The sequence below is a fragment of the Salvelinus fontinalis genome, chromosome 7, assembly GCF_029448725.1.
Source record: "Salvelinus fontinalis isolate EN_2023a chromosome 7, ASM2944872v1, whole genome shotgun sequence".
Taxonomy (NCBI): Eukaryota; Metazoa; Chordata; class Actinopteri; order Salmoniformes; family Salmonidae; genus Salvelinus; species Salvelinus fontinalis.
This window is the reverse complement of record NC_074671.1, coordinates 8,867,574-8,877,573: the sequence shown is the minus strand read 5'-3', so window position 1 is coordinate 8,877,573 and position 10,000 is coordinate 8,867,574. Positions and strand designations below refer to the sequence as shown.

General features: G+C 39.9%; 1 protein-coding gene across 1 annotated transcript in view; it reads right to left on the bottom strand.

Annotated features, from left to right (window-relative positions):
- Positions 1 to 9,993, bottom strand: part of LOC129858888 (guanine nucleotide exchange factor VAV3-like) — a gene marked incomplete at its 5' end in the record, with an annotated part of 45,045 nt that extends 35,052 nt beyond the window's left edge. Inside the window, 3 exons of the mRNA XM_055928125.1 lie at positions 6,131 to 6,247; positions 8,927 to 8,961; positions 9,922 to 9,993. Coding sequence (XP_055784100.1) covers positions 6,131 to 6,247; positions 8,927 to 8,961; positions 9,922 to 9,993 — 224 coding nt within the window. The remainder of the gene's footprint in view (positions 1 to 6,130; positions 6,248 to 8,926; positions 8,962 to 9,921) is intronic.
- Between the last annotated feature and the right edge of the window lie 7 nt (positions 9,994 to 10,000).

The following is a 10,000-nucleotide window of genomic DNA, read 5'->3' as shown; positions in this document are numbered from 1 at the left end:
CATTGGCCTGTTCCAGCCTGTCTGAACATTCAGTGCTGTCATCTGTCTATCTGCAGCACACCAACAGCCCCGGGTGACTGAAACGATACAGTGACAACACACAAGGGTTCTTTACCCGTCTGCGACGCCACGGGCTTTAAATGTGTTTGTAGCCGAGTGCTTCACAGACCTTAAAGCAATACATATTCCCACTGTACTGTAGCATGTCACTTATACGAATCATAACTCCTGCACGTCTCAGCTCAAGTTACTTTTCAACGCACAATACAATGCATGTATTGTCCAAGGTTTTCCTTCAGACCATGCTCTTATCCAGAGCAGAGCAACATACAGAGCAGACTGTCAATGGCAGAACTGATCTACACATGTCACCTCCACTGACAATGGAGGAAGAGTCTTGCCTTTTCTCCTCTATGACTAACGACTATTGACTATTAGCAGTGTGACTGTGCTGTACTGTAATGTGCTATAATGTGCTGTACTGTACTGTAATGTGCCTTAATGTAATGTGCTGTACTGTACTGTAATGTGCTGTAATGTGCTGTACTGTACTGTGCTTTAATGTGCTGTACTGTAATGTGCTGTACTGTGCTGTACTGTACTGTAATGTGCTGTACTGTAATGTGCTGTGCTGTGCTGTACTGTGCTGTAATGTGCTGTACTGTGCTGTACTGTAATGTGCTGTACTGTAATGTGCTGTACTGTAATGTGCTGTACTGTAATGTGCTTTAATGTGCTGTACTGTACTGTGCTGTACTGTACTGTGCTTTAATGTGCTGTACTGTAATGTGCTGTACTGTAATGTGCTGTACTGTAATGTGCTTTAATGTGCTGTACTGTAATGTGCTTTAATGTGCTGTACTGTAATGTGCTGTACTGTAATGTGCTGTACTGTAATGTGCTTTAATGTGCTGTACTGTAATGTGCTGTACTGTACTGTGCTTTAATGTGCTGTACTGTACTGTGCTGTACTGTGCTGTACTGTACTGTGCTTTAATGTGCTGTACTGTGCTGTACTGTAATGTGCTGTACTGTGCTGTACTGTACTGTGCTTTAATGTGCTGTACTGTAATGTGCTGTACTGTGCTGTACTGTACTGTAATGTGCTGTACTGTAATGTGCTGTGCTGTGCTGTACTGTGCTGTAATGTGCTGTACTGTGCTGTACTGTAATGTGCTGTACTGTAATGTGCTGTACTGTAATGTGCTGTACTGTAATGTGCTGTACTGTAATGTGCTGTAATGTAATGTGCTGTACTGTAATGTGCTGTACTGTGCTGTACTGTAATGTGCTGTACTGTGCTGTACTGTAATGTGCTGTACTGTACTGTACTGTAATGTGCTGTACTGTAATGTGCTGTACTGTACTGTAATGTGCTGTAATGTACTGTACTGTGCTGAACTGTACTGTAATGTGCTGTACTGTGCTGTGCTGGACTGTAGTGTGCTGTACTGTGCTGTACTGTGCTGTAATGTGCTGTACTGTGCTGCACTGTGTTGTAATGTAATGTGCTGTACTGTACTGTAATGTGCTGTACTGTACTGCACTGTGTTGTAATGTAATGTGCTGTACTGTACTGTAATGTGTTGTACTGTGCTGTACGGTGCTGTACTGTACTGTACTGTACTGTAATGTGCTGTACTGTACTGTACTGTAATGTGCTGTACTGTAATGTGCTGTACTGTAAGGTGCTGTACTGTAAGGTGCTGTACTGTAAGGTGCTGTACTGTAAGGTGCTGTACTGTAAGGTGCTGTACTGTAATGTGCTGTAATGTACTGTAATTTGCTGTACTCTACTGTACTGTACTGTAATGTGCTGTACTGTACTGTATGGAACTGTAATGTGCTGTGCTGTACTGTACTGTAATGTGCTGTACTGTACTGTAATGTGCTGTACTGTACTGTAATGTGCTGTACTGTACTGTGCTGTACTGTATTGTGCCTTAATTGTAATGTGCTGTACTGTACTGTACTGTAATGTGCTGTACTGTATTGTGCCTTAATTGTACTGTGCTGTACTGTAATGTGCTGTACTGTACTGTACTGTACTGTAATGTGCTGTACTGTACTGTAATGTGCTGTAGTGTGTTGTACTGTACTGTGCTGTACTGTGCTGTACAGTACTGTACTGTAATGTACTGTGCTGTAATGTGCTGTACTGTACTGTACAGTACTGTAATGTGCTGTACTGTACTGTACTGTAATGTGCTGTACTGTACTGTACTGTAATGTGCTGTATTGTACTGTACTGTACTGTAATGTGCTGTACTGTACTGTAATGTGCTGTACTGTACTGTACTGTACTGTAATGTGTTTTGTACTGTGCTGTGCTGTACTGTACTGTACTGTAATGTGCTGTATTGTACTGTACTGTACTGTAATGTGCTGTACTGTACTGTACTGTAATGTGGTGTACTGTACTGTGCTATACTGTAATTTGCTGTACTGTACTGTAATGTACTGTAATGTACTGTACTGTACTGTAATGTGCTGTACTGTACTGTACTGTACTGTAATGTGTTTTGTACTGTGCTGTACTGTACTGTAATGTACTGTAATGTGCTGTACTGTACTGTACTGTGCTGTACTGTACTGTACAGTACTGTGTTGTAATTTGCTGTACTGTACTGTAATGTACTGTAATGTACTGTACTGTAATGTACTGTATTGTACTGTACTGTACTGTAATGTGCTGTACTGTACTGTACTGTAATGTGCTGTACTGTACTGTACTGTAATGTGCTGTACTGTACTGTAATGTGCTGTACTGTAATGTGCTGTACTGTAATGTGCTGTACTGTACTGTACTGTACTGTGCTGTACTGTAATGTGCTGTACTGTACTGTAATGTACTGTACTGTGTTGTAATTTGCTGTACTGTACTGTACTGTAATGTGCTGTACTGTACTGTGATGTGCTGTACTGTGTTTTAATTTGCTGTACTGTACTGTAATGTGCTGTACTGTATTGTGTTGTAATTTTCTGTACTGTACTGTACTGTACTGTAATGTGCTGTACTGTAATGTGCTGTACTGTACTGTACTGTACTGTACTGTAATGTGCTGTACTGTACTGTAATGTGCTGTACTGTAATGTACTGTACTGTAATTTGCTGTACTGTGCTGTACTGTACTGTGTTGTAATTTGCTGTACTGTACTGTGCTGTACTGTACTGTAATGTGCTCTACTGTGTTGTAATTTGCTGTACTGTGCTGTACTGTGCTGTGCTGTAATGTGCTGTACTGTACTGTACTGTGCTGTGCTGTACTGTAATGTGCTGTACTGTACTGTGCTGTACTGTGCTGTGCTGTACTGTGATGTGCTGTACTCTAATGTGCTGTACTGTACTGTACTGTACTGTAATGTGCTGTACTGTACTGTACTGTAATGTGCTGTACTGTACTGCACTGTAATGTGCTGTATTGTACTGTACTGTACTGTAATGTGCTGTACTGTGCTGTACTGTAATGTGCTGTACTGTACTGCAATGTGCTGTATTGTACTGTACTGTACTGTAATGTGCTGTACTGTACTGTACTGTAATGTGCTGTACTGTACTGTACTGTAATGTGCTGTGCTGTACTGTACTGTACTGTAATGTGCTGTACTGTACTGTAATGTGCTGTACTGTACTGTACTGTACTGTAATGTGTTTTGTACTGTGCTGTGCTGTACTGTACTGTACTGTAATGTGCTGTATTGTACTGTACTGTACTGTAATGTGCTGTACTGTACTGTACTGTAATGTGGTGTACTGTACTGTGCTATACTGTAATTTGCTGTACTGTACTGTAATGTACTGTAATGTACTGTACTGTACTGTAATGTGCTGTACTGTACTGTACTGTACTGTAATGTGTTTTGTACTGTGCTGTACTGTACTGTAATGTACTGTAATGTGCTGTACTGTACTGTACTGTGCTGTACTGTACTGTACAGTACTGTGTTGTAATTTGCTGTACTGTACTGTAATGTACTGTAATGTACTGTACTGTAATGTACTGTATTGTACTGTACTGTAATGTGCTGTGCTGTACTGTACTGTAATGTGCTGTACTGTACTGTAATGTACTGTACTGTACTGTACCGTAATGTGCTGTACTGTACTGTAATGTGCTGTACTGTACTGTACTGTACTGTACCATAATGTACTGTGCTGTACTGTACTGTACTGTAATGTGCTGTACTGTACTGTGTTGTAATTTGCTGTACTGTACTGTAATGTGCTGTACTGTACTGTACTGCAATGTGCTGTACTGTGATGTGCTGTACTGTAATGTGCTGTACTGTACTGTACTGTGCTGTAATGTGCTTTACTGTACTGTGCTGTAATGTGCTGTACTGTACTGTAATGTGCTGTACTGTACTGTAATGTGCTGTAATGTGATGTACTGTACTGAACTGTGCTGTGCTGTAATGTGCTGTACTGTACTGTACTGTAATGTGCTGTACTGTACTCTGCTGTACCCTAATGTGCTGTACTGTAATGTGCTGTACTGTAATGTGCTGTAATGTAATGTGCCTTACTGTACTGGGCGGTACTGTGATGTACTGTAATGTAATGTGCTGTACAGATCTGTACTGTGATGTACTGTACTGTAATGTGCTGTAATGTGCTATTGAAAGGACAAAGATCACCTACAGAACTAAGCCAACCTCAGCGTGAGCTCTGGTTGAACGACAAGAACCTAAAGAAATTAGCATCGAATCTCAACGTAAAGGTGACGACCTATGTGAAGGATGAATTTCGACTATACCAGCCTGAATATGTAAACGTGGGCTAGGAAAGGACGGACAAAGTATCTGTTCTACCACACGGCGACGGTACTACCAAGTATCTGTTCTACCACCAGACATTCTTCAAAGGACAACCCGGCCTTCCATCTACGACCAACCGTTCGAAGCACAGCTCAGAGTAAATATTTATTGTGTTTTCCTTTTCCAAATGGGCGGTTATTTAGAATGCATAAGATTCTGTATTTACGATAGCATAGCTACCTAAGGTCCGATAGAGACACAGAACCTTTTGTTCCTCAGTCTTCCCGCTCTTTCATTCAAACCCGATCCCCTTTCAGTTGTGTAACCAGCCGTCATATCGGCTCTGTCCACCAGGGACGTTTTTCATGTATCACATAATTAGTAATCAATGTATGACTCATCCTGTGCATGTGTACTTCTGTGTGATTGTTTAGGTATTTAGTAAATAAATAATTAAACCAAATGTTGTATTGCTGATTCAACTTGTTAGCCAGTGTTCGTGAAGATCGTGAAGAACCAAGAATATACTACTTTCAGATGAGACTAAACAAGGTGACGATTAAATATTGACTGCTGTTGATGTAAAAGATTACCAGGTCTTTAAGAGTTTATTCGGAAGATAACAGCTCTATAAACATTATTTTGTGGTGCCCCGACGTTCTAGTTAATTACATTTTATATGATTAGTTCAATCAGGTAATATTAATTACAGAGAAATTCTTTTATAGAATAGCATGTCACATCACTTAACCCGGCATAGCCAAAGACACGACAGTACTGTAATGTGCTGTAATGTAATATGCTGTGCTGTACTGTAATGTGCTGTACTGTAATGTGCTATACTGTAATATGCTGTACTGTACTGTAATGTACTGTACTGTAATGTGCTGTACTGTAATATGCTGTGCTGTACTGTAATATGCTGTGCTGTACTGTAATGTGCTATACTGTAATATGCTGTACTGTACTGTAATGTACTGTACTGTAATGTGCTGTACTGTAATATGCTGTACTGTACTGTCATGTGCTGTACTGTAATCTGCTGTGCTGTACTGTAATGTGCTATACTGTAATATGCTGTACTGTACTGTAATATGCTATACTGTAATATGCTGTACTGTACTGTAATATGCTGTACTGTACTGTAATGTGCCTTACTGTAATGTACTGTACTGTGCTATACTGTGCTGTAAAGTACTGTACTGTGCTATACCGTAATGTACTGTACTGTACTGTGCTATACCGTAATGTACTGTAATGTGCTATACCGTAATGTACTGTAATGTGCAGTACTATACCGTAATATACTGTAATGTGCAGTACTATACCGTAATGTAGTGTAATGTGCAGTACTGCCATGCTACTAACTTACTTGATGCTGATGGCGTACTCTGTGAGCTCGCGGCTCCGGTGGCGGACCAGGTAGGTGCTGTTCCCTCTGTTGATCAGCTCTGCCTCAGCCTGAAGTCTCTCCATGGGCCCAGCAAACCTACAGTACCCACAGGCATGATATGATAGGTTGGAGATACTGTATACAGGAGCCACAGGCAGGATATGATAGTTTAGAGATGCTGTATACACAGACAGAACATAGGAAGGTTATAAATAAAACTGAAACATACAGACATACGTACTGTTACAGTGGCTTCAGAAGGATTTCACACCCTTTGACTTTTTCCACATTTTGTTGTTTTATAGCCTGAATATAACATTTATTAAATTGATATTTTGTGTCACTGGCATACACACAATGCCCCATAATGTCAAAGAGGAATTATGTTTATAGAAATGTTTACAAATGAATGAAAAATGAAAAGCTGAAATGTATTCAACCCCTTTGTTATGACAAACCTAAATTAGTTCAGGAGTAAAACATGTGCTTAACAAGTCACATAATAAGTTGCATGGACTCACTCTTTAACATGATTTGTGAATGACTACCTCATCTCTGTACCCCACACATACAATTACCTGTAAAGTCCCTCAGTAGAGCAGTGAATCTCTAACACCGATTCAACCACAAAGACCAAGGAGGTTTTCCAATGCCTCGCAAAGAAGGGCAACTATTGGTAGGTGGGTAAAAAAAAAAGCAGACACTGAATATCCCTTTGAGCATGGTGAAGTTATTAATTACACTTTGGATGGTGTATCAATACACCCAGTCGGTACAAAGATACAGGCGTCGTTCCTAACTAAGTTGCCGGAGAGAAGGGAAACTTCTCAGGGATTTCACCATGAGGCCAATGGTAACTTTAAAACAGTTACAGAGTTTAATGGCTGTGATAGGAGATACATGAGGATGGATCAACAACATTGTAGTTACTCCACAATGCTAACCTAAATGATAGAGTGAAAAGAGCCTGTACATAATACAAATATTCCACAGCATGTACCCTGTTTGCAACAAGGCAGTAAAGTAATACTGCTAAATAATTCCTGAATAAAAAGTCTTATGTTTGGGGCAAATCCAAGACATTTTCATGCATGTGGGTGCCTGCATCATGTTATGGGTGTGCTTGTCATCGGCAAGGACCAGGACGCTTTTTAGGATAAAAATAAACAAATTAGAGCTGAGCACAGGCAAAATCCTGTAGGAAAACCTGGTTCAGTCTGCTTTCCAACAGACACTGTGAGATGAATTCACCTTTCAGCAGGACAAATATAGGCTGGAGTTACTTACCAAGACGACGATGAATGTTCTCCTGAATGGCCTAGTTACAGTTTTGACTTAAATCGTCTTGAAAATGTCTGTCTGGCAATGATCAACAATTAACAAGACAAAGCTTGAGGAATTATAGCCCTTTCCTGCTTCAAATTACCAAATCACCCTCTAGTGGCCTCATGGATGGAATGTTATTGATATTTTTCTATTTAAAAAAAACTGCAGAAAATCCACTGTTTCTATGTCAAACGGTTGTGTTATATTTCAGACTTCTGTAATGTAATATAAAGTGTAATATTGGGGTGTAAACTCTAAATTAAATACATTCAACTATATATCTGTACAGGTGTCTTCTTTATTTAAGCCCATAACCATGTGTGTGAGGTTTTCTTTCAAACATAGATTTATTTAAGACTAACAAGAAACACACTGTGTGACCCTGATTTAGCCCACCGCAGTAAAAGGTTAAAAATAATAATAAATATTGTAAATATTGTGCAATCAAGGTGTGCAAAAGCTTTAAAGAGACTTACACAGAAAGATGCACAGCTGTAATCGCTGCCAAAGGTGATTCTAACATGCATTGACTCAGGGGTGTGAATACTTATGGAAGTTCGATATTTCTGTATTTCATTAAAAAAAAAAAAATAGTCAAAAAATATGTTTTCACTTTGTCATTATGGGGTATAGTGTGTAGATAGGAGAGAGAAAAAATATATTTAATACATTTTGAATTCAGGCTGTAACACAACAAAATGTGGAATAAGTCAAGGGGTATGAACACTTTATGAAGACAGTGTATAACCTACAGAGCAGAATCAGGAGTCGTATACTAAACTACAGCCTAGATGAATCAGGAGTCGTATACTAAACTACAGCCTAGATGAATCAGGAGTCGTATACTAAACTACAGCCTAGATGAATCAGGAGTCGTATACTAAACTACAGCCTAGATGAATCAGGAGTCGTATACTAAACTACAGCCTAGATGAATCAGGAGTCGTATACTAAACTACAACCTAGATGAATCAGGAGTCGTATACTAAACTACAGCCTAGATGAATCAGGAGTCGTATACTAAACTACAGCCTAGATGAATCAGGAGACGTATACTAAACTACAGCCTAGATGAATCAGGAGTCGTATACTAAACTACAGGCTAGATGAATCAGCAGTCGTATACTAAACTACAGCCTAGATGAATCAGGAGTCGTATACTAAACTACAGCCTAGATGAATCAGGAGTCGCATACTAAACTACAGCCTAGATGAATCAGGAGTCGCATACTAAACTACAGCCTAGATGAATCAGGAGTCGTATACTAAACTACAGCCTAGATGAATCAGGAGTCATATACTAAACTACAGCCTAGATGAAATAACACCCACCAATTTAACCTGAAAGGTCGATACACAACCACTAATGATCCAACATACTGTTACAAATAAAGGGAAAGGCATTTTTTGCATGAAAGTTTGGTGAGATCCATTCGCAAGTGAACATACCAGGGTTGTGTGGAGTAATCGACAGGTTTAGGGACCTGGGGGTAAATAGAAGAGAGAGAGAGAAAAGTGAGACAGTGAGAGAGAGAGTGAGAGAGAGAGAGAGAGAGACAGAAAGGGCGAGAGAGAGGGAGAGAGAGAGAGAGAGAGAGAGACAGAAAGGGCGAGAGAGAGGGAGAGAGAGAGAGAGAGAGAGAGAGAGAGAGAGAGAGAGCAACACGTGAGCCATTGTCCTTTCATTCCCACAATCCCACCCAACCTGAATCTCACTGTTTCATACATCAGTCAGTAAAGCATTCACTTTCCCCTACGGTCAACTAAGTCAATAGTATTTGTTTTCCCCTCTCCTGTGTGGTGTAAGTCCCGGCTACCATGAATATGTTTAACATAATATTTGGGTTTTGTTCGTCAACAGGTGGTTTTGGTACTTCTTATGAACCTAATGAAGTAGCATAATGTACTTGTTATCTTTACCATGGTGTAAGCATCCAGATAGCACTGTAGGTCATCTACTCTGTGTCATTACAAAAGTTCATCTACGCATGTCAATGATATATTGTCTGGCTGAAAACAGAGACATGATGGCAATGTGGATTCTGAAGGAACGAGACGTTCAGTGTTAAAATTAAGTCAAAATGGACACAATATAGTTATACTAGCAAACGGTTTCCACGCATGTAGCGATAAATAGCCTGGGATAAGCCTTCTTCAGTGGTATGAAATGTGAAATGACATAGTGAAGTATATAAACTGTCTTCCTAATTCAATTGTTGAATTTAAAAACTGCAGCTAAAGCACCACGAATTATCTCCTTTATACATAATCATGTAAAATCCCCTAATTTTCTCCCGGAGGCAAAGTTTCTAACAATCATCCCAGTGTCTGTTTCACCCCCTGGAAAAATATGTGCATCTGCCTGCTTTGCCACCCAAGTCTCTGTTTACTACTTGAACAACACTTCTAAAGCACGGAGAATGGATGCTTAGTGCTTGGCTTACACATGGGCACGGCTTCACGGCATTGCTTGGAAAGAAGCCAACTTCTCTTGTTTTCACAATTTTGCCCTGAAACCACAGC